At 41.8% G+C, this 24,267-nt stretch overlaps 1 protein-coding gene across 1 annotated transcript in view; it reads right to left on the bottom strand.

Moving 5' to 3' along the window:
• Nucleotides 1-415: 415 nt before the first annotated feature.
• The window catches only part of unc79 (unc-79 homolog, NALCN channel complex subunit), a 47,828-nt gene continuing 23,976 nt past the window's right edge, over nucleotides 416-24,267 (bottom strand). Inside the window, exons 24-51 of the mRNA XM_089004744.1 lie at nucleotides 22,458-22,639; nucleotides 21,642-21,843; nucleotides 21,361-21,543; nucleotides 19,182-19,250; nucleotides 18,819-19,108; nucleotides 18,522-18,704; nucleotides 16,979-17,141; nucleotides 16,174-16,323; nucleotides 14,864-16,084; nucleotides 13,886-13,987; nucleotides 12,648-12,764; nucleotides 12,465-12,567; nucleotides 11,823-11,963; nucleotides 11,683-11,721; nucleotides 11,327-11,439; nucleotides 10,772-10,857; nucleotides 10,183-10,356; nucleotides 9,810-9,878; nucleotides 9,621-9,731; nucleotides 7,273-7,377; nucleotides 6,089-6,166; nucleotides 5,934-6,023; nucleotides 5,674-5,849; nucleotides 4,281-4,464; nucleotides 4,002-4,205; nucleotides 2,908-2,985; nucleotides 2,199-2,240; nucleotides 416-1,092 (exon numbers count right to left, since the gene is read on the bottom strand). Of these exons, the coding sequence (XP_088860870.1) occupies nucleotides 904-1,092; nucleotides 2,199-2,240; nucleotides 2,908-2,985; nucleotides 4,002-4,205; nucleotides 4,281-4,464; nucleotides 5,674-5,849; nucleotides 5,934-6,023; nucleotides 6,089-6,166; nucleotides 7,273-7,377; nucleotides 9,621-9,731; nucleotides 9,810-9,878; nucleotides 10,183-10,356; nucleotides 10,772-10,857; nucleotides 11,327-11,439; nucleotides 11,683-11,721; nucleotides 11,823-11,963; nucleotides 12,465-12,567; nucleotides 12,648-12,764; nucleotides 13,886-13,987; nucleotides 14,864-16,084; nucleotides 16,174-16,323; nucleotides 16,979-17,141; nucleotides 18,522-18,704; nucleotides 18,819-19,108; nucleotides 19,182-19,250; nucleotides 21,361-21,543; nucleotides 21,642-21,843; nucleotides 22,458-22,639 (4,844 nt within the window). The 3' untranslated portion in view covers nucleotides 416-903. The remainder of the gene's footprint in view (nucleotides 1,093-2,198; nucleotides 2,241-2,907; nucleotides 2,986-4,001; nucleotides 4,206-4,280; nucleotides 4,465-5,673; nucleotides 5,850-5,933; nucleotides 6,024-6,088; nucleotides 6,167-7,272; nucleotides 7,378-9,620; nucleotides 9,732-9,809; nucleotides 9,879-10,182; nucleotides 10,357-10,771; nucleotides 10,858-11,326; nucleotides 11,440-11,682; nucleotides 11,722-11,822; nucleotides 11,964-12,464; nucleotides 12,568-12,647; nucleotides 12,765-13,885; nucleotides 13,988-14,863; nucleotides 16,085-16,173; nucleotides 16,324-16,978; nucleotides 17,142-18,521; nucleotides 18,705-18,818; nucleotides 19,109-19,181; nucleotides 19,251-21,360; nucleotides 21,544-21,641; nucleotides 21,844-22,457; nucleotides 22,640-24,267) is intronic.

Raw genomic sequence — 24,267 nt, 5'->3', positions numbered from 1 at the left:
TCTCATTTTAATGGTTTCCTATGGGAAATTAATTTTTGGGATGCACACTTTTCGCCTTACACACTCTGTCTGGGAACCAAATAAGTGCGTAAGCCAAGGTCCCACTGTGTGTGTGTGTGTGTGTATATATATATATATACAGTAAAGTCTCGTTATATCGATATTCAAGGGAGTCCGAAAAAATATCGATATAACCGGGACTATCGATATATCCGACCCTGTTTGCATGTATTTTGTCCGTGCGTGCATATATATCGATATAACCGGGACTATATATATCCGATATCGATATAACGAGACTTTACTGTATATATATATATATATATATATATATATATATATATATATATATATATATATATATATAAACACATTTACACATATATACACAAACATACATATACACAGTCATCCATATACAGTACAAAAGTACACACATTACACACACACATTCTTTCAGTATAATACCATAGCACATTTATTATACATAAAATAAGGCATATTTTGTGTAGTTTTAAGGCTTAGAAAATTAGAAAGTAGAAAAGTATGTTTTATGGGGACCTGGGAACAGATTATTCTCATTTTAATGGTTTCCTATGGGAAATTAATTTTTGGTATCCACACTTTTTAGCTCACACAGTGTCTGGGAACCAATCAAGTTCGTAAGCCAAAGTATCACTGTTTAGGAAATGACAAAGTGTCTGGATAAAAAAAGAACTTTTATTGTCCAGTCGAAAACACATTTGCATTCATAGCACGACACACCTAAATAGAAATCTTCTGCAATTGACACATAAGAGTATAGCAAAGATCTACTGTACATCTTCTACTAAAAGCGGTTCATCCCAGGTAAGCCTCCTTTTTTTGGGGTTCTTCAGAACAGGGGGTTATGCACAAAGTCGCTTACATGGGGTAGAACTGCGAGGCGGCCTCAGATGACTGGATCTCCACCTGAGCCATCTTGAACTGAGTGCATTGCAGCCACTTGCGAAGCGCCAAGGGCGGCGCTCCTGGCGTTTGACCTTGCAGGCATTGGTGGTTCACTCGGTTCTGGATGGCCTGGAGACGCAGCTGCAGACCTGCCGATAGGTGCTGAGATGCAGTGGAAGGGAGGGTGGTGAACAATTTGCTTGGATTCTTTTAGATTGAATGTATTTTCTGGTGTATAAGGCGCACCGGAGAATAAGGCGCGTCCCCCAATGAATGAAGGATTTTAATTTTTTTTCCATATATAAGGTGCACCGGAGTACAGTGATACAAATACAGTTTACGAACACTTTAGCTCATGAACTTTTCGCCTCACGAACATTAAATTCTCGAGCATATTGTCTTGGCTGACAAACTAGTTTTCGGCAGACAAACCAAACCACACAGTCTTCCACACCCCTTTGAGTGCGGACGTGGTTTGCTATCGAGTGGAGTACTTTTGCTGTAAGGTATATATTGTGGAGTTTTAAGGCTTATTTAGTAGTAAATTATCTTTTATAGGGACCTAGGAACGGATTATTCTCATCATTAATGGTTTCTTATGGGAAATAAATGTTTAGAAGACACTTTAGCCTTACACACACATTCTGGGCCCAAAAAAAAGTTTGTAAACTGAGGTATCACTGTATAAGGCGCACCTTCAATGAATGACAAAATTTTTCCAAATATAATATAATGATAGAGAATAGACAGAATAGAAGTTATCATATGTAAACCTTTCATACTGTTGTATGCTTAGTTGGGAAGGCCCACAATGGAAGCACATAAAAATCTGGGGTCAATCTGAGGTGAACAGACGGAGCCTGTTAGTTAAACTGTCATCCTCGGGTAGGAGATCTGGCCTTGGGTGGAATTTAGGACTTGGTAAACTCCTTTACAGGAAGAGCTCGTGAGCCAGGTTACAATTCTATTAGTTAATGGAAAGACAACCCATGAAAATGTCAACGTTCTGTTGGCTTATGGATGTTGGTGCTTGTATCATGGGACATCCAGGGGCGTGGTATTCAAATCAAGAAGACTGTGTTTTACTAATGTATCATTTAAATTTGCATGTACTGTTATTATTGTTAATGCAAATATTCGATAGTGACATTTAACCTAACAAGGCACACCGGCGTATAAGGTGTAGGGTCCTTTTTTGAAGAAAATCGAGGCTTTTGGGTGCGCCTTAGACACCGGAAAATAGGGTCGTTGGTATTGACGACATTTACCTTGAGGTTGGACTGTATCATCGGTAGCCACATTGGAATAAGCTGATGGAAAGGATAAAGAATGAGAAATAATGTTGTCAATTGGTGCTTTGAAAGAAATGGCATGTTTACAGCACAAGTTCTGTCATGTGTATGTAAAATGACAAGTTGACAAACAGACGTACAGTAATCCCTTGCTATTTCGCGGTTCGATTATGACAACCCTTACCGCAACGTGGAATTTTTTCAAACCTAAAAAAAAAAGGCCACAAATGCCAGTAAAAGTCACTATATAGTACAGTACTGTAAAACAACAGCGGGTCATAGAGAGCAGCATAGAGCATTCATTAGATTTACTATTGTTATTTTGTTTTTATTTATCCATTTTGAGGCATTACTGTGCTGTAAATTCACAAAACCGAACATCAGTTCAGTAGCCAAAAACATCGATTTCATTTGGCCACACCTGACAATGAGTCGCCGATTAATGTCAACAAAATTTCTTTATGCATGTCCTGTACTGTATTCCACTAAATTTGGCCTGATAAATATTTTTGTACTCATACACATGTATAAATTTACCAATACATGTAGTGTTTGCTACATTGCGGTTTTTCAGCTATCGCGGGTGGTCCAGGTCGGCATTCATCGCGATAGACGAGGGATTACTGTAATCTGTCTTCCTTCTATTATATCCAATGTCAATTAAGTGGCAACGTTTCTTGCAAACCTTGACAAAGATGGTCGAGTTGCACTCCTGCAGCGCTTCCATCAAGCTAATAACATGAAGGCACACCATTTCAACCATCTGAAAAAAAAAACAATCAACCAAATTTCACCATCACTACTTATGTCACATTTTCGCACTCTTTAACTCATTCGCTTTTGTTTTTCCTGTGAGGGGTGCCGATAAAGCGCTGGTCAGACCTCTGGCAATGTTTTTCCCTTCCACGAGGGTGCAGAATTTGCCTTTTGTCCATGTTAGCGCTTTGTTGCAGCTTCAGCTGTTCTTGAAGCGCTAAATAAATCCATATGTATGCATTGTATTGTATTTTGGACAGCCGCCCCATTTCAGCTCATATAACTCAAGACACATATAATTTAGGAATTAAATCTTTTTTTTCTGACGAAATAAGAGAGCCCAATATTTCTTACGCTGCATTGAATGTCAATATTCTGTGGGTGCTGGAATTCGAGTGACAATGACAAAAACCGTGGCACTGGAGTGTCGCCACATTTCAAGCTGATGTACCTCAAGACACATAATTTAGGAATTATTTTTTTTCTGATGAAAGAAGAGAGTCCAAGGTTTCTAACGCAGTATTGAATGTTTATGTAGTCCTAAAACTCAATATTTGTTCGGCTTTAGTTTTTTCGTGCTTGGGTGCCGATAAAGCGCTGGCCCTGACCTCTGGCAATGTCGTTTTCTTTTTCACAAGGGGGCAGCATTTCCCTTTTTTCCATGTTACCGCTTTGCTTCAGCTTCAGCTGTTGTTAAAGCGCTATATATATGTAAATCAACATGTATTGTAGTGTATTTTGTAAAGCCACCCTCATTTCAAGATCAGATAACTCCAGACCATTATAACTTAGGAATTAACTTTTTCAGATGAAATAAGAGAGTCTAACATTTCTTACGCTGAATTGAATGTTTATGTAGTCCTAAAACTCAATATTCTGTGGGTCATGCAATTTGAGTGAAAATGACAAAAACCCTGGCACTGGAGTAAAGGACACTATTTTGCACATCGTCTGGCAGCGAATGAGTTAAAAGCACATTTTGCACTTGATGGGCTGTGAAAAGAAGAGAGGCAAATCACTCACCACCTTATTGTGCGCCATGAGCTGCAGAATGCTGGGTGTCACCCGACTCCAAAACTCAAGGCCTGTTAGAATGGCGCCAGAGGAAAATTCTGTCTGGTTCTGGTTCTGCAAAGTGGGAGCGGCGGCGGCCTGCTCGCAATAGATGGTCCACAGTTGGGCAAACATGAAGGCGTGGAACAAAGAGCACATGTGCAGCACGGACGTCTGCGTAGAAGAAAGAATCGTGTGAATGAAAGCGAGTCGTCATCATTCGAACGGTAGCGGTGATTCCGGACGTGCCTTCGACTGCTCAGGAAAGCCAATCAGGATGACGATAAGATGATCGGCGATGTGAGAGCCAGCATCTAAAGGAATTGGCATACAGGAAGTGGAGCCCTGATGCAGGGTGCAATGTGTGAGCGAGCCAAGCAGGAGCCAAGACAGCTGCCGCACATGGGAGACGCATTCGATGAATTCCTTTGGACTGCGCAAGAACAACGACATTCATGTTAGCATTCAATGCTAACCACCACTCAAATATGAGTCAGCGCAGAGGGCCACTGCGTGTGTAGGACTGTCGCGGCTTGGAATCAAAGCGGATTTACGTGGGACAGAAGATGAGAGACAATCTCTTTTCGTCAATGGATGCTACAGCTTTGTGTTTGCTTTCAACATTTAGCTTGTAGCAGACGTGCGCATTTCACCATGACGTCCATGATCCACTAGTGAAAAGGACGGTTTGATCTTTCATTGAGAACTGCTTCATACAACAAAGAGGGTGCAGAAAGTGCTTAACTCATTCACAAATTTATTCGGGAATTGAAAATATGACATAGAGCGGCACTCCCGAATTGTTGTTTTTTTCACGCTTGGGTGGCGATAAAGCACTGCCTCTGGCAATGGTTTTTTTCCCTTCCACAAGTGGGCAGTATTTCCCTTTTTCCATGTTAGCGCTTAGTTCAAGCTTCAGCAGTTGTGAAAGCGCTATATAAGCCAATATGTATGTATTGCATTGTATTTTGGACAGCCGCCCTCATTTCAAGCTCATATAACTCCGATATTCAAGAACGATATAACATATCTTTAAAGTATGTAGAACACACAAGGAATTTGTTTCCGGTATGAAAAAAACTGCTAAGTTATTTTGGCTACTGTTGAAAGAGTTCAAAGAGTTAATGGCTTGGGGGAAGAAGCTGTTTAAATGTCTGCTGTTTGGATGGATCGGTAAGAGAGTCTAAGGTTTCTAGTAGGATTTTCCGCGCCCTAGTTTGGATTCGTATATCCGATATCGATTAACGAGACTTTACTGTAATGTTTCTTTTTTTCTTGTTTGATCTAAGGTTGTCCTAAAACTCAATATTCTGTGGGTCGTGGAATCCAAGTGACAATAACAAAAATCCTGGCATTGGAGTGTACGGTGAGGAGTGAACAACACTGAATGGGTTAAAATGGAATGACTGTCTGTCTTTTGTGTTGTGTCATATGATTTGTTATTTAGTTTTATTTGATGTTGTTTTGACATCAAGAAAGGCGCGGCAAGAGTGTCTGATGTTACAGCACCTCCTGTATCTTGTTTTTCTACTTCTTCCTTTCCTTTACTTTCATCACTTTCATGCGCTTGTAAATTTCTCCACTGCGACACTAATAAAGGCTAATCCCATCCAATAGTGCGTGCATTCCTAGTGAGACTCACCCTTGCTGCATGGTGGAGGGAGGATGGTAAAGCCAGGGAAGATAACGGACCACGGCTTTGTTGTCACGGTGATTGCCTTTGCTGATTTCCATGGCGGCCACTTGGGCCAAACCCACTTTCAGGTTCCCTCCGAAAGTGTCTTCGTGCAGCGGCTGGCAGCATGCCTTCATGTGACTCTAGATGACAATATCGAAACAGTATATGACCTCCGCCAGGAAAAAGTGGACCAATGTGCTCTTGTGATGGAGATAAAAACTCACCTTGAGTTTGGTTAGCGTGTGCATGTCGGCAATGAAATCCAGGAGCTCACTTATGTATTGTCGCATGCATTCCATTGCGGCTGTTGTGCACTGTTAAGGCATGGATTTTTATTTTTAGCCTGCTGATTCTAATCAAATTCGTCATCAAATCTTACCCCGGGCAGTGTTGCGATCATGTGCTTTTGGATGATGGTGGATTCCGCCAGCCGCGTGCCGATATCCGCACAAATGAACTGGCAAAGAATATCGCTGATTTTTAACCTGCATGTTGGCGCGGCGATCTTTATTATTACAGTGATACCTCAGCTTACGAACTTAATTGGTTCCCAGAAAGTGTGTGTAAGGCGAAAAGTTCATCTGCCAAACATTTATTTCCCATAAGAAACCATTAAAATGACAATAATCCGTTCCCAGGTCCCAATAAAACATAATTTTCTACTAAATAAGCCTTAAAACTCCACAAAATATAACTTATTTTATGTATAATAAATGTGCTATTGTATTACAATTAAATAAATAAACTACAGTATAATCAAGTCATTTTATTTACCTTTGTGAAGGTAGTTGTCAATGGATGGTAGAAATGGTTGACTTAGCGTAATAGTACTGGGACAGCTAAGTCACTCTTCGGCTTAACACTAGCCTGTGGTGGGGTCTTTTTTGGTCCCATAACAGCAAAAGCAATCTACTTGATAACAAACCACGTCTGCACTCAATGAAATCGAGGTGGGGCAAAAACTAGTCCGCCAGCCAACACCTCGTTTGTGTTTTTCGATGATCTCCTTCTTCCGCTCGACCGTAATTTTTTTTGTGTCCTCTTCGGCTTAACAGTAGTGTAGCATATTTCTGGTTCCTTCAGGGAGGGGGGTAAATGTAGCATATGACACAGTGCCACATGACGTCGCGGCAGTGTCGTAAAGCAGGATTGTTGACGGCACCAAGTTGATAATGACGCAGTTGTAAATAAAGACATGTGACAGGAGAGTTGCCTCCTATCGTTCTTCCGACATATTAGTAGCCTGTGGTGGGGTCTTTTTCGGTCCGATAATAGCAAAGGTACTCCACTCGATAACAAACCACATCTGCACTCAAACGGGGGTGTGAAAAACTAGTCCGCCAGGCACCGTGGCGCTGTTTGACCGTGAGGTTTGGTGTTCTTCCGCCAACCATTAGTCCCCCAGCCGTGGCTTTCCGTGTGGTTTGGTTCGTTTGCCGAAAACTAGTTTACATGCCAAGATTATATTCTCGCAAATGTAATCTTCGTAAGGCGAGAAGTTCGTAAACTAAAGCGTTCGTCAGCCGAGGTATCACTCTATTTAATTTTTGCTGTGCTTTTTACCTGGACCAGCAGTAACAAGTTTGTGTCAGGCAGCGGCGATTTGAACTTGAGTGCTTGAAGCAGCTCCAGCACCACAATGCGCGACATGTAGAACTTATCTCGCTCCTGGATGTGAGGAGATAAAAAGAAAGGGAGTCAATGTACGGGATGCAGCGAGACTTGCCGTTTTCTATTATCGCTCTCCCTTACTCATGCTGCGAAAAGAGCATCAACTCGCGAGGGTTGAATAGAGGAAGAAGGACAGGCGGCGAGAGGGTGGGAGGGAGCCGGAGAATACACAGACAATAGTGAAGCTGAGGAGTAGATTTAGGCCAGTCCAGATCTCTCCTCCCTGAGTCCCAGGCAGCTCAGATGAGGCTGTCAGGCTGCCCCCTCCCCCGCACCCCCTCGAGGACAGGCTCGCTCTCTTTGTTCATCCCCTTCTACACAAAGCCCAGCTGCCTGTTTACAAACCACACTGTCATCTCCTGGCTTCCCCACTTTTGCCTCCGTTTCTTTATGCCATCACGTTTGCTTATGTTGGACGCGCCTCGCTTAGATGGGGACACGCCCAAAAAAAAAAAAAACGAGTCCCTAAGACAAAATTCAAACAACACTCATTCCCAAAACACACATCAAAGACAACCGACACCATTTTTTTTTGTTTCCTAACTGACATCAGAAAAACGTTTTATAGCATCTAAAATACCCCAAACACACAGGCTGACAATACAAAACATGAATAAAAACGACTGAAAGTGTCCCAAAATTGCCACAAAATGAGCTCGGAAGTCCCGCCCCCTTGTTCGTGACGTCACGCCAGGATACTCCTTCACAAAATGCCTTGCTACAGAATGAAAACAATGGCTTCAGAGAGTTCAGATTCAGAGATCCTTTCTTGTTACTCATCCAGTTATGAATATGATTCAAAAAGTTCAGAAGAGGAAAGCATAAATGTTTGCAATCGATTAAAGAAGTCCTTCCGTATCAATCCGAGCCGTTTGGACTCCAATGTAGCGCCCAGAAAATGCACAAGATGGCGCACAAGTTCCGTTCTGATTTGTCCGCTGCGAATTTATGTAAATTTACAACTCCTTTATGCGTGTTACCACAATTGGCTGTGACACACTATGTTTCATCATCACGTTATTTATGTAGTTTTCCTTCTAATTTTGCGATCAACACAGTGTTTTCAGACAAAAAAAGTACCCAAAATGCATTGTGTGTCGCTTTCTCGGTCTGGGGCGTTCCAGACGGGATGCAGCTGTATTGTGTTATATTCTGTCGCAGCTTGGAATTGAAGCGGATTTACGTGGGACAGGAGATGTGAGACAATTGCTTTTCGTCAATGGATGCTTCATGTTTTCTTTCAACATTTAGCTTGTATCAGACGTGCAAATTCCACCATGACGTCCCTGATCCACTGGAGAAAAAGATGCTTTGATCCTCTCCTCTTTTATCTGGAACTGCTTCATACAACAATAAGTGTGCATAAAGCAACTTATGAACAAATTCACCTTACAAACGACCGCTCGGAACGTATCTCGTTCGTAATTTGGGGAGTGTCTGGACACACTCACATTAGTGTTTGTCCAGGTTGAATGAACATTGGCGCGAATGGCTGCCGCTGCTCACCCGCAGAAAAATAATGTTTTTATCACGTGACTGTAAAGTGTCCTTGAGAGTTTTGAAAAGCCCTTAGAAATAAATTTTATTATTATTATTATTATTATTTTCCGCACTGTAAAGAGCACCTATTTTTTTTCTTTTCAAAAGTTGACCATGCGACTTATAATGCATTGCAAAAAAAATGCACAGGAACAAGTTCCAAGAATAATTGTTGATCGTGACTGGGTTTTGAAAAGCGGATATTGTACGGTGAGGAATTAAAGCCGCGGGAAAGAATCAATACTGCAGGAGACATAAAACATGCCCTGGTGACAGCAGTAGACGACAGAGGATCCGCCGGTTTGGCTGCATCATCGTCTGAGACTGCACCTCAGAAAGCCGCAGCAGACCCGTTGGGGCCTACTGCAAACCAACTAATCATGTTAATCAATACTGGCTGATTGCCTATTTAATCACGCGTGATGCAAGGACACATTTCTGGCAGTCGGGGTAGTCGGGGAATTAGTGCAGCAATAAAACAATGATGACCAAAAAGGTCTGCGAAACTACACAACTCAACATTTTTAACAGTGCTAATTTGGTTAAAAGGTTGAACTTTTTGGATGGGAGGGTAAGAGTTGCGGTAAAAATAGCCTTTGAGATGTGTCATCAGAAATAAATCATGGAAATAAAGAACATAAAAGGGTCCCAAATGGCCTGCTTAGAAATGTAAACTGGGAATACAATCGGGAGTAATGTACCTTGTTGAATGCTTTGTAGCAGAGTCCACACAGTTCCACTAAGTAGGAAAGACTGAAGATACCGTACTGGATGACAAAGCTCAGCAGTTTGGAGAAAGGCTCCAGAAGGCTCTGTGGGACACAGGAGGTTAGAAGTTAAAGGTCAGGATTTGTATGAATTAGCTTCGCCAAAATCTTCTCTGGTATTACCCGAGTTGCGTTTGTAGCTGGAATTTTCAAAAGGCAAATTATAATCCTCAAACTGGAATCCATGGGGCACTGAGGCACAGACAGATTGAAAAAAAAAGTTTGAATAAGAAGACTTCAAAGTACAAAAGTTCTCATAGCTATTTCGCCATGACGTCCAATCATAACACTGGATCGAATTCATGCGGGGATAAAATGATGAATGACATTTCAATTTGACCTCCAAGGTCAAAAGCGGCAGAGTCAAATCAATTACAATCTTGAGATTCAGTCCGATTGAACCTGACAAGGGCACCGCTCCATGCTTTCTCCGGAGCCGTAATCACATCAAAGCATATCAGGAACGGGCTAAGTGAGCGGTGGCATCGATGGCTACCTTCAGAGGAAGCACGGAGGGCAATTTAGTAAGGAAAGTCTGGAATTGGTTGCAAATGGTGGTCCACAGGTTGCTCGGGGAGTCCATAGGGAGGGCCTCCATGAAGGTAGCAATGTTGTCCAGGCAGTGCAGCATAGTGCCTCCTGCTGGCAGACTTTTCTTGTTGTTCAAACCCTGCGGAGAGGTGGTTAGGGGGCAGAGGCAGAAAAGCACAACTGCGTTATATAATGACATTCTATAAGCAGAGGAGATTTCCATTTAACTGATAATTCACTTCTGATCAATATCAACGCTTAGAGACTGCAGCAGCGGATTTAGGACGGATTAATCGTCTCACTGCGTTTTTATTTGTGTCATTTATTTAGTCCAGCAATCACTATCAACTGGTATAGTTGTGAAGGCTACGTTATCTGATCGAACACCGAAGAATTGCTCTTTCAAAGGGGCTTATGCCGCCTCAATGGAACCAAAAGGGGAGTCTAATACTTTGACAAGAGCTTCCCCTGGTGGCGAGAAGACAAATGGGATGTCTGATACTTTCACATGAGCTCTCCCTGCTGGAGAGAAGACGAACAACGGGAACGCGCACCTCCAGTAGCATATTGAGCGCTGCAACAGAACTCAGCTCGTTGAAATCGATCAGCGACGAAGCCAGCGTCCGAAGAAAACTTCCATCTGTCGAGAAAAGGGAACATTTATTTTTTTATTTAATTTTTAAAATTCTGTTAAAATTTAGACAGAATTAAAAGTAAGAGATTTTGTGTGTAATTTCAAGATGAACCACTAAAACCTTTTCGAGGTCTTGCTAGCTATCTGCCTGGCTACCTGGCTGGCTATCCATTTGCTATGTAGCTGGCTAGCTAGCTATCTATTAGCTATATAGCTGGCTAGCTATATATCTATCTTGCTATCTATTAGCTATAATAATAATACATTTTAATTTCTAAGCGCCTTTCAAAACTCTCAAGGACACTTTACAGCTACTTTTTTTGTGGCTATCTAGCCAGATTTCTATCTATTACAGTTACTTCCGGGCTGAGTGAACGCTGGCATGTGCCGATGCTCACACACAGACAAACGTATCCTGTGACTGTAAAGTGACCTTGAGAGTTTTGAAAGGTGCTTATTATTATGAGGACTAGACCCTTAATATTGCTTTGGAAGAGTTGTGGGAAGATGCCATTTGGGGCCAGCTGGTGGAACATGCAGCGAAGGAACTGCTTAGCGACACCGGCGACATTCCCTGGGATCAACATGCTGCAAAGCACAAGGAGAAGGACCGTGTTAGCCATGTGAATTACCGTATTTTCTGTACTGTAAGGCGCCCCTTCATTTTCTTCAAAAGATGACCCTGCGCCTTATAATCTGTTTCACTTTACGTATGGAATTTTTTTTTTAAACACCATTCAATGAAGGTGTGTTTTAGAATCCGGTGCGCCTTATAGTGCGGAAAATACGGGAGATATCTCTGAACGGCGATGTGATAGCTTCATGTCGAACCTCTCAGCTTGTCCAGAAAAATTAGCGCTGGAAGCCAATCTGAAAAAAAGTCAAAACACGGGATTAGGTTCCAGGAATCAATTATGCATGCGTCCTGACGGTTACTGATGAAATCGATTATAAAGGTGGAGGTGCTCTACCGTCCCACAGACTGCATGATATCCAAAAGCATAGGAGCTGCGAGATCAGGGCTCAGATGGATGAACATGGAAAGGACCACCACCGCAAGGCCCAGAGTCTCTTCGTCATATTCTTCCAGCACAGCCGCACAGTCCCGACACCTGAAATGTGACATATAGGAAGTGGCTAATTTTGCTTCCATACACTAATAATTGATAACCTGTAACCTGATCACATGGTACTGTTTGCTGTAGTGACTCGGTAAATTTTGTTCTGCTGACATGAAGCCAAAGGGATAAAATTTCCTAAATTAATTTTATTTCAGGATCGAACTTGCTGAAGTGCTTTGAGTCATTTTTAATGTTATTTAGAATTTTAACTTTCACAAATTCTGACATATCTCAGAAATAACATTTATTTTCCTGCCAGCTATCACGTGAATACAAAATGGCTGTCTCATCCTAGCACTTCAGCTAACTGATCACTTTTCTTCCTTGCAAAGTTGAAACAATTTATTACTGTTTGAATGATAACATTTCAACATCATATGGCAGTTAAAATGTTTGATTTTCAAAATAAAATCCACCTGGGTATGTCTTTACCGTTGTTGTTATTGTTTTTTTTTTTGCTGACATTTGTCTGCTTAAAACGAATCAATTCACCTGTCAGACATTAAGGTGGGCTGCTCATCAATGAATTCTTCAGGTGCGGGGACAAACATGCTCACTGTGCTTGGTGCAGAGAGCAGACTGGTCTTTGTCGGACCTACAATATAAGAAAATACCTTCTTTGTACAAAAAAAAGTTTTTGGGGTAATTAAAAAAAAAAAAGAATAAATGAATGACCTGTGTCCCAGGTGCTGATGTTATGCGGCGCACTGGACTGATGCTCCAGTTGCCTCTTCATCAGTTGGCTCATGGTCAGTGCGCCCAGAGAACCTCGTTTCACCTGACGGTACTGAGCTGAAGGTCCCACAAAACACAAACACACTCCGGTTGGCATCGCTGTTAAAATCAGCCGTGTGTGAGGTGTTTTGAAAAATGGATGTTTCACGGCTGACAATAAAGACGGGTGAATTTACATCATTGTGACATCACACCGTTTAGCTCCCATGTATTATCGTTGCTTATGATTGCAGAGCTAGTTTAGTTTCGCTAAGTTAGTGGTTCTGAACCTTATTCCTTGTTCGCACCCCAGAATTGATGTTCTGAAGGATACCTGTCAAAATTATGTTCGCTTCCCAAGTTCTTATTGGATTTGCCTTTATTAGTCCCGCAGTGGAGAAATTTACATTTCACATTTCATTTTTTATTGCATTATTATTCGATTCGATTAATAGTACATAACTTTATTACTTACAAAAAGAAGTTAAAAGCGACATTAAAATACAAATAATGAATAAATAAATAACAGTTATATATATTACATTAACTCTTTCACTGCCAGAAAATGTTTCCACTCCAGTGCCAGGGTTTTTGTCATTTTCACGTAAATTCCAGGACCCACAGAATATTGAGTTTTAGGACTACATAAACATTCAATTCAGCGTAAGAACCCTTAGACTCTCTTCTGTCATCAGAAAAAAAGAGTTAATTCCTAAATTATATGGGTCTGGAGTTATATGTGTTTATAAAATGAGGGTGGCTGTCCAAAATACAATGCAAGACATTCATATTGGTTTATATAACGCTTTAACAACTCTAATACGGAAAAAAGGGAAATGCGTGTTCCTTGTGGAAGTCAAAAACATTGCCAGAGGCCAAGGCTAGCGCTTTATCGGCACCAAAGCATGAAAAAAACAAAACCCGAAGAAATTCGGGCATGGTACTCCACATCATATTTTCAATTCCCGAATAAATTCAGGGATGGCAGTGAATGAGCCAAATAATTATTACAATAATAATTGGTTTACTTTACATATACAAGGTTTATACAAGGTTTAATGCCAATTCACACAATGACTTGTTGATTTCCGGAATTTGTAACTTTTTTCGTTTATCTGATAGTTATTAGATAGATAAAATTGTAAACTCGCAACCCCGGTTGAGAATCACTGTACTAAGTCATGTTTTAAGAAACATACCAGATACTGACGAGCGGTGGCTTGTTTCGGGCAGTGCGGCTTCAAGTGTTGGCGCTGAGGAAGATTCTCGAGGTTTTTCCAAGGTGGACAGTGCTTGGCTATCTGTGTGGTGACACAAACTCTCAGCTCATCAATCATCCATTAAAGCAAGGGTATCAACATTATTTTTTGCCGCGAGCCACATTGTAGTTACGGTTTCCTCTCCGGGGGGCTGTTATGAATTTGGGGAAGCCATTAGAATGTTTCATCCCCTATATGTTTTACATATAGAGCGCACAACAAATTAATGAATAACTACCGTATTTTCCGCCTTTTATGGCGCACCGGAGTATAAGGCACACACCCAATGAATGGTGTATTTTCAAACTTTGTCCATATATAAGGTGCACCGGACTATAAGGCGCACCTATAATGAATGAAAAAAAGTTTTCCAAATATAATATGTGTACAGTAGATCAAAATATCAAAGTTTTCCAAATACAAGGCACACCACATTATAAGGCACTACACTAGAGGCTGTGGTTCCGTTTTATATATCCCAGCATGCACCACGCACTACTTCTACGGGGGCGAATGGAGACGTGGCTGCTGACATTTGCGAGACCTATTGTGGATCAACATTACTTCACATATAGGGTCATCTTTCGAAGAAAATCAAGACGTTTTGGCGCACCTTATACACCGGAAAATACGGTACTTTTCAAATTTGAAGTAAACAATAATGACTGGTATTTTCGTACACATGAGACAATTACAAATTTTGTTTCGGACTTTAGCAAGCATCATGGAATTTTACAAGTTGGATTTACTTTCGTGCGCCGAATTAAATGATGTGACGGGCCAGATTTGGCCCCCGGGCCTTGACTTTGACACCGAGGCATGAAAGCATCTTATGGTCATTAGATTAATTAGCGAAAAGCTGATCACGCTATGTGTATCTCCCGCAAAACTAAAACGTGTTTTACACTTCGAACTCACCTGTTTCTGTTGCCTGCTCATTGCCAAGCTTGTCAAATGTGTTAAAGGAGATGTCGAGGTACTCCCTCTGGATGGCGCTCACCGCGATCTTCCTCTGCTTCCGCTGTCGAGGAACGATCTGAATTTTAAACTCGGCTTCGTCATTGTCGTCGCCGTCATGCTGTTTGGGTTCGCTGTCTGCTTCGTCGCCCATATCGTCATCGTCCTCGTCGTCGCCGTACTCTTCCTCGTCATTGCTTCTCTCCGGTGAGGACAGAGGTTCTGCTTTATCTTCCGGGATGTCCAAGAAGATGGTCCTTCCAGAGGGACTGGAGCCTTTGGCTTCCTCGAGTGCACCGAAGACCTCGTCCAGCGAGGTGTCTGGCACATGGGGAGTCTTCCTCAGCAGGTCTCTCTTCTGCTTCAAGGTCATGATGGGGCTCTCGTGACAGATGTTCCCCATTCGCTCAGGTAGTTCCAAAGAACTTGAAGGAGTCAGTTTCTTTTCCATAAGCTCTTCTCTGCTGATCTTCTTGTCACCGGAGCAGTCCTCCACACTAACCTGCACCACGGGGGAGAGCCGCAATGTGTTACTACTCACGGGAGAAGCCAGAACTTTTGGACTTCCATTGAACTTCGATCCCGTTATAGTGTTGAGGTCAAAGTCCTCGTCGCTCTCAACGATCCTGAGTGGAGGCAAGGGTTCAAACACTAAGGAGTCGCTATCCGACATGGAGAGCAGGGAGTGTTTCTCCGGAATGGAGGTGCAGTCGGAGGAGAGGTCAATGAGGTCCTGGTCTTCCTTTCCAGCAGCCGAGCCCCCGGCAGAGTCACGATCTCGCTTGTCCTCAAAGGTCTCCATGCAGCTGAGGCGCACCTCAGGGATGACGGGTTTGGAGATGTCGGACTGCCCGCCTCGAGATCCCCGCCTGTCTACTGCGTCGCCGCCCTCGGGTCGAACCCAAGAGCTATCGGACAATCCTTTGCCGTGACGCCTGCTGTGGGCGGCGGTCGACGGAGGTAGGACAACGGGGGGCGCTTGTAAGTCGCAGCGGTCGATGCAGGATTTGCGTCGATGTTCGTCGAGGTTGAAGAGAATGGAGTCAGTATTGGAGATGTCCAGAGACTTTTGCTTGTTCATGGCCTGCAGACGTTTCTTCCTGGTGCTCTCCTCCCTCACGCAATGCAGGATGCTGTCCTGAAGTGCACTGGCTTCCCGGTACTCGGACAACTCGATTTCACCTGATGTGAGTAAAGAACGCACCGATTGAGACATCCGGGAAACAAAATTGTGGACATCATCAAAGAGTAGAAAGGTTTGCTGCTCTTACTTTTCTTTGCGTTCAGCTCGACCGGTTGGTATTTGACAGACTTATTCCCACCGATTCTCTTCAGGCGAGCAAAGAAGGTTTGTGACTCCTTGTTTGCGGCTCCGGTAGGTGTGTCGTGAACATCTGATTCATCAAACACACTATCTTCTTCTGAAATAGAAGAGAGAAATGTCGAATGAAGAGCAATCGTTGAGCCTACTTATCCACAAGGCTGAAAATTGTTGTTCTTGCTTCAAGAATTCACCAAGGAGGTCCTTTTAATCGGGTGTTTCTTTAACCCTTTCATGCACCCCGTAACCTGATAAGATGACAATCCATCCTTCCATCCAACCGTCCCAACCACACATCCATATGTCCGTCCAGCCATTCAATAAAAACCCATCAATCCATCCATCCGTCCAACTGTCCCACCCACACATCTGTCCGTCCATCCGTCTGTTCGCCCAAGCCGCCCAATAAAAACCCATCCATCCATCCGTCCGTCCATCCATCTGTTCGCCCAGCCATCCAATATAAACCCATCCATCCATACATACATCCATCCATCCATCCGTCCGTCCTGGCAGCCACCCAATTAAAACCAATCCATCCATCCAACCATCCCTCCCACACATCCACCCGTCCATCTGTCCGTCCGTCTGCCCAGCCACCCAATAAAAACCCATCTATCCATCCAACTGTGCCACCCACACATTCATCCGTCCGAGCGTCCGTCTTCCATCCGTCCAGCTACACAAAAAAACCTCATCCATCCATCCATTCACATACAATGGTTGAGGTCTGCATTCATGCTGAACATTTTTACCTTTTTCCTTTTCACTGTAACGGCTCATGTTGGAGTTGTCACTGTAGAGCGGGCCAGCAGTGGCGTGGGGACGGCAGCTGTGATATTGAGCGTTCAAGGTGTTGATGGTAATGTAGATCAGATGGAGGACAACTTTGCTGCCATCCATTTCTCTGTAAGGATACTGAAAAATGACACTCAGTTAGATACACCTACACCGCCTAACAGTGATGGGAAAAATTAGAATCCCAAATCAGAATCAGAAAGCCTTTAATAGTCCCACAATGGGGAAATTTTTCATGGTTACATCGGCAAAATTTTATGGTGTGTATAAATAAAGTCTCGTTATATCGATATTCAAGGGAGTCCGAAAAAATATCGATATAACCGGGACTATCGATATATCCGACCCTGTTTGCATGTAATTTTCTCCATGCGTGCATAGAAATAGTATCGATATAACCGGGACTATCGATATATCCGATATTGATATAACGAGACTTTACTGTATTTACTTAAGTCTACTTCTTTGGGTATCTGCAGCTTGCTCACATATTTATAGTTTTTATTTGTACTCTACATTTAACAACAGATACAAAATCTGTGCTTTCGAATTGATATATATATATATATATCTGAAGTTATGAATTTACAGTAGACGTCAAGTCAACCACAATAATAGCCCCAGAGAAGGAAAATATTCCCCAGTCCTGAACGCATGTAAGATCTTTTTTTAATTTGGGAGAATATATTGTCTCATACGAGACTTAAAAGTATCAGATTGTCACGTTTTGGTTTGCGACCAACGGGGCATTGTAGGACCTCAACTGCAACTGCACATGTGTTGGTTGTTTTAATCAGTTGCAGTTAAAAGGACTACCAGCATGACCATTCAGGGTCAGGTCATTGTTTGTTTCACCCTGCCTGGTTTGTTTCATGTAGTCATGTTTTATGTTTTACTCATGGTTTTGTTTGCTACTTTGGACTTTTTTGTTTTGATGATTTTGTTGTTTGATATTTGGTTCCTGCTGACTTTATTTAATACAATTTGTCAAATGCATGTTACTCCTCCCTCCTGCCTGCATTTTTTTGGGGTCCACAACCACCATCACCTTGCAAATCGTGACACAGATTCTGACAACCCCCCCCAAAAAATTAGTCTGATCTGAAAAAACAGAGGAAAGCTTTATTTTGTAACTTTTTATTATCGGCTGACTTAGGATTTTCTTGTTTGTCAATTTTTTTTCATCTCAATAAGTATTTTTAACGATGCAAGTTAATACAGAGAAAAACAATAAAGGCACGAGTGGAGAAAATTAAAAATCATCCAAAAAATATTGTAAAGAGAGATTCATTTTTAAGGAGGACTTGAGTACATAAGACCATTTTAGAATCTGTACTCATTTTTAATTTGCATTTCTTAGGTAGTCTACTTTTTTACCGTTTTTATTCAATCAATCCCAGTACCTAAGTACTGCACAGAAGTCACCTAGTCTCCTGGGCAACCTGACGACCGCTGCAGTGAAATTTAGTGGCTCGAAATTCCATATAAGTGAAAATGTACCTTATACAGAATGACTAGCAGGGCTTTGAGCCACATCTGTCTGATATGTGGCCTCAGAGCCCAAAGTGAACATCTGGGCGGCTGCTGGAAATAGTGTCTCAGTTGAGGACACGTGCAGTACTTTAAGACCTGGACCACCAGGGGAAGCAGTTGCTTCCCTAAACTGATGTTATAGTCCATAACCTGAAAGAAGTGACATTAGACGCTTGAGCTTACATGGCACACACTTTTATATTTATGAAAAAGAACAAGCACACACACATTAATAAGTTATCATTGATCATAAAAGTCGATCACCTGTGCGATGCCGGCAATGAAAGCATTGAAGCAGGTCGAAGTGCGCATCTTCTGAGGCGCGATCATAAAGCAGCCCTCCTGCTGGTCGTAGCCCAGCAACACATATAGGTGACGCTTCACTGTGTTGAAGGCCTTTGCGCTGCCAATGTCCACCTCGGCACTGCTTTTGTCTTTGGCCATGAATTTCATGAGGACCATGATGAGCTGGTGAACAGTCTGGTGGTCTATGCCAGCGTCCTCTGGGAGCAGGTCTCGGATGATGCTGTCGTCTTCGGGGGACAGCGTCTGGCCTGCATGAGAGACTGAGGTCGTTAGGGGTGTTGGAGGAAATGTGCTGTGGGGTATTGAGGAAGTTTTACTTACCCGGCAGGACTTTCTCGATCATATCACCAAGTGTTGGGGCAGAGTGCTCCTGCCTGGTTAGCCTGAGAGCTAGAAACCAAATAGAAAGTCCCAAATCAAAGTCAAAGTCAGCTTTATTGTCAAATATGCTAATATGCATGACACACAGCACAGATGAAATTAATGTCCTCTCGGACCCAGCGTGCGAGGCACTTATAATGTATAACAGACAATACATGTAATTTGTGAATGTAAAGTGGGTTAGTGTCGTATGTAAAGTGACTCATTTTCTGTGAGTGGTTGAAGGTGTGCATTTGTTTGACAACAATGCAGTCAGTGGGACAGCAATATTGAGGTGCCATCAATACGTCAGGTCGGTACATTTCTGATGCACACTTGACACTCAGCCATGTACAGGCAAAAAAAAAAACAGTGTTGTTGTATCCTTTTCAGTCGAGCAGACCTGAATGCCATGTGTCCAATTTTTTCCCCATTTTTTTCTCTTAATCAACCAAGCCGTGCATGTATGTTGCTTGTATTTATTTATTGTTATATTTGGTTGCATGTCAGCTTGGGTGCATGGGTATTATTGTCTTGGTTTTTTGTTGTATGTATTAATGTTGGTAATTAAAAAGAGAAAAAAAAAAAAAAAAAAAAACATAAATAATTAAATAAATGAACGTCTGTGTAAGCTCTCAGTCGTACAGGAGTGGTCCATCGATGAGAAGGTTTCTTCAGCCGTCATCTGTACAAAAGTGAAGGTTTCGGACGTTTCGCCTCCTATCCAAGAGACTTCGTCAGCGAACTAAAGTCTGACTGGTCGTATCGGCCCCATATATATATCCCTAATGTCCAGACCTAGTGGTGCCGGACACAGCTATGATAGGTCCCTACTCTCAGGTTGGGGGGGGGGCGCGGGACCCCCCCCCTGTGGCCCCACTGATTGTTCCTACATTCCTGACTAACGATTGGCCTATTACCTCCACTCCCCCCGGTATCACCTCATCAGCATAACGACCCTCATCAGCATTGCGAAAGTTGCCTAACCTGTTTTGCCTGAGCAGGCTGTTGTATGAACGATCCAAATTGAACCTCACACCACCAGACCGGTTTAATGAAGGATTTTGTTGTTTTATAAGAATCGCCTCTTTTACCCCCCTTTCAAACCATCTATGTTCTTTCGCTAAGATTTTAACCTCGTTGTCGTCAAATGAGTGGTTAGTAGCTTTTAGGTGCAAATGTACTGCCGATTGAGGCCCACTAGTATTATCCCTGCGATGTTGATGAAGTCTTTTTTTTTTTTTTTTTTTTGAGAATTTGTTGAGTCTCCCCAATGTACTGCTCTTTACAATTTTCATTCTTACAATGTATGGAATAAACTACATTACTTTGTTTTTCATTTGGTAGCCTATCTTTTGGATGCACTAATTTTTGCCTTAACGTGTTTATCGGTTTGAAATAAGTAGGAATTTTATGTTGCCAAAGGACTCTTTGTAATTTTTCAGAAACTCCTGCAATGTACGGTACTGCTACTCCTCTCCTTTTAGAATCTTGAGAATTATTGGTTTCGTTCGCTATTCTTTCTTTCTGACATTTGTTGAATGACCACTGAGGGTACCCACAGTTAGTGAGTGCTCTCCTGATATGTTTTGACTCCTTTTCTCTACCTTCAGTGCTAGTTGGTATTAGTTTAGTTAAATAAATGAATGAATACCTGAACGAATAAACAAATAAAGAGATAAATAAATAAATAAAATACACATGTGTAAATCAATAGATAAATAAACAAGGAAATAATAAACAAACAAACAAGTAAACACATTAATAAATAAATAAATGCATAAACTCATGAATAAATTCACAAGTAATCAAATAAATGCACAAATAAACAAAATACACACATGTAAACAAACAAACAATAAATAAATAAATAAACTAGACTAATTCTTATAATTTAGAATGTGGCTGCGTTCAGAAATTCAAAATTAATCTTGGTTTGATAAGAATAAATGTTTTCCAATGCATTTTGGAAGCTTTTGGCAGTGAAAGCACTATATAAATCAATATTTATTTATTGTATTGTAATGTAGTACATGTATATTTTATTGTATTGAAAGGTATGTCTGGAGCAGTCAATTTAGTCATTACAAAATGAACAAATTGATACAATTGAGCGGAGGGGAATAAGTAGCGTACTCACATAATCGGTTGCTTAGTGACTCGGGGAGTGAGAACGCCCGCTTGGACTCTGGCGGGCCGCCCTTCACACTGTCACGCAGAGAGCGTACACTCTTCTGCCGGTTCCTGGCAAAGCGCGCCCGTCGTATTTTCCACATTGCTGCATCGCTGAGGTTCGCCACGTTGGTTCGAACGGCAGTGATGGCTGTCAAAAGAAAGGTTATTTGGAATTTAAAATAGAAGTGGCTGATTTGGGACTTTTACAGTACAATACAGAAGTCCGAGACTTTGGCTTTGGCATACTTGTAGGAAAAGGGAACTCCTTATTACAATCCAGATGCAATTGAGCCTCCAGTGATAATGTTTCAAAGCGGTTGACAAAGAACTCCCAGCTGAGAGCAGGTATGTCTTTCTTCAGGAAATGAAGCAACAGTAGTTTGCTGAGGATGACGGGCCGATCCCTCACAACAGTGTCAAACTGGAAATCCAGGCAGAGGCACAAGCCCTGCAGAGCACAGCGCCAATAAGTACAGGAACACAAAGAGTTGTAGAAAACAAAACTGAAATGAATTTCAGCTGACGTGGCCCATTTATTTATTTTGCATTAAATCATCCACTACTAGACGTGCAAAAATGTGTCCACTCCAATGCCAAGGTTTTTGTCATTGTCACTCGAATTCCAGCACCCACAGAATATTGACATTTAATGCAGCGTAAGAAATCTTAGGCTCTCTTCTTTCATCAGAAGTTAATTCCTAAATTATATGGGTCTGAAGTTATAAGAGCCTGAAATGAGGGTGGCTGTCCAAATTACAACGCAATACGTACATATTGGTTTATATAGCTGGACCAAAGCGCTAACATGGAAAAAATGGAAATGCTGCCCCCTTGTGGAGAGGGGAAAAAACATTGCCAGAGGCGATGGCCAGCGCTTTATCGGCACCCAAACACAAAAAAAAAATCAAAACCCAAACAAATTTGGGAATGGCGCTCTACGTCATATTTTCAATTCCCAAATAAATTTGTAAATGGCAGTGAATGAGTTAATCACTCATGTGGGGTGTTTCACCCCCTGCTATCGTATCTTCAGGATAAAGGTCATTGCTGTGAGGTGTTGACCTGCAACGCGGGCCTCTTGATGGTATCCAACAGCAGTCTGGCTCGGGTGGCCACAGCCGGATTGACATCCTCCACAGAAGCCAGGAAGCAACAGAAGGCGTGTGCTAAAGAGTACTTGAGCAGGTGGTTTTTAGTTACGGCTCCAATGTCCAGGAAGCGGCACAGCACCGCCACCTTCTCAACTATGAGAATAACACGAACAATAAATCAATTTAGTCATATGAGGAGTATATTTATAATGAAGAATGTCACGATAATGGCTTGAATTTGCTAGAATATATAGTGTAGTCATTCACTTGTTCACATTACAGTAGATAAGCTCTTAATATTATATACATTACAGAATCGCTGTTTGGAATTGAAGTGAATTTACGTGGGGCAAGAGATGTGAGACAATCTCTTTTCATCAATGGATGCTGCAGCTTTGTGTTAGCTTTCAACATTTAGCTTGTAGCAGACGTGTACATTTCACCATGACGTCCCTGATCCACTGGTGAAAAAGACGCTTTGATCCTATACTCTTTCATCTAGAACTGCTTCATACAACAAAGAGGGTGCATAAAGTGCTTAAGATTGAATGATTGTCTTTTGTGTTGTGTCACATTTTTTGTTATTTAGGTTTTGTTGTTGTTGTTTTGACTTCAAGATGGCGCCACGAAAGTGGTTGCCTTTACCGCAGCTCCTGTATTATGTTTTTCTACTTATTCCTTTCCTCTTACATTCATCACTTTGCTGCTGTGAAATGTAAATTTCTCCACCGCAGGCTGATCTAAAGCTAATCCAATCCAATCAAAGCCAATCTTGACTGAAGACATGAACAGGAGACAAGGAGAGATGATGTTTCAAATACAGTAAAGTCTCGTTATATCGATATCGGATATATCGATAATCCCGGTTATATCGATACTATTTCTATGCACGCACGGAGAAAATTACATGTAAACAGGGTCGGATATATCGATAGTCCCGGTTATATCGATATTTTTTCGGACTCCCTTGGATAACGATATAACGAGACTTTACTGTAACTGAATTCTAGGTAGCCATATCCATGAAAATAGACGTGAACCAATTCAGTGGCAGTTTTTCGCACTTAACTGGTGACTGCAAAGTGTCCTTGATAGTTTTGAAAGGAATTTATAAACGAAATGTATTATTGTTATCATTATTAAAGTTGCTTTCAGCATTGCAACACCCAAAATGAACACTAGATGTCAGTGTAGGCACAATAACATTGACATAAGCCTGCCCGTTATGTCACACTTAAGGAATCGCAAGTACGCACAGTAGTTATTCCAAAAAAACGTTGGGATTTGGGAAGATTTAAATATCACATTGATGGTGACATTAATTTACATGTAATCATATCGTAAAGCCACTTAGCTTACAAAACTTGGCTATGAGATAAATTTGTTTACAAGGGCAACAAGGACGACTGAATGAATCAACACAAGCCTGGATTGCCTGTCCGTCACAGGACATATCACTCATTCTCTCAAGGTCAACTTGCAGCAAGGATATATGTCTGATTCTGTCAAGGTCAACTTGCAGCTAGCTAATAACACGGTGGTAAAAAAAAAATCACCATGCCGTCAATTCTTATTTGTCGGGTATTCGAGCTGCACTGTAACCATGACAACAAGGGAGATGGTTAGCAGTGGTGTAGGACGTACGTTACAGAAGAAGGTTTTGATCAGATGATTCATTCATTACATTTACCAAATCCCAATTTTCGGACATAAGTGCTATTATAATAACTGGTGTTTGGACATCTAAGGCTAATTAATAATGTTTAATCTAATTCAAAATA

This window comes from Hippocampus bargibanti, linkage group LG09, assembly GCF_051943395.1.
Source record: "Hippocampus bargibanti isolate YZ-2025 linkage group LG09, ASM5194339v1, whole genome shotgun sequence".
Taxonomy (NCBI): domain Eukaryota; kingdom Metazoa; phylum Chordata; class Actinopteri; order Syngnathiformes; family Syngnathidae; genus Hippocampus; species Hippocampus bargibanti.
This window is presented reverse-complemented; position numbering and strand designations above follow the sequence as displayed.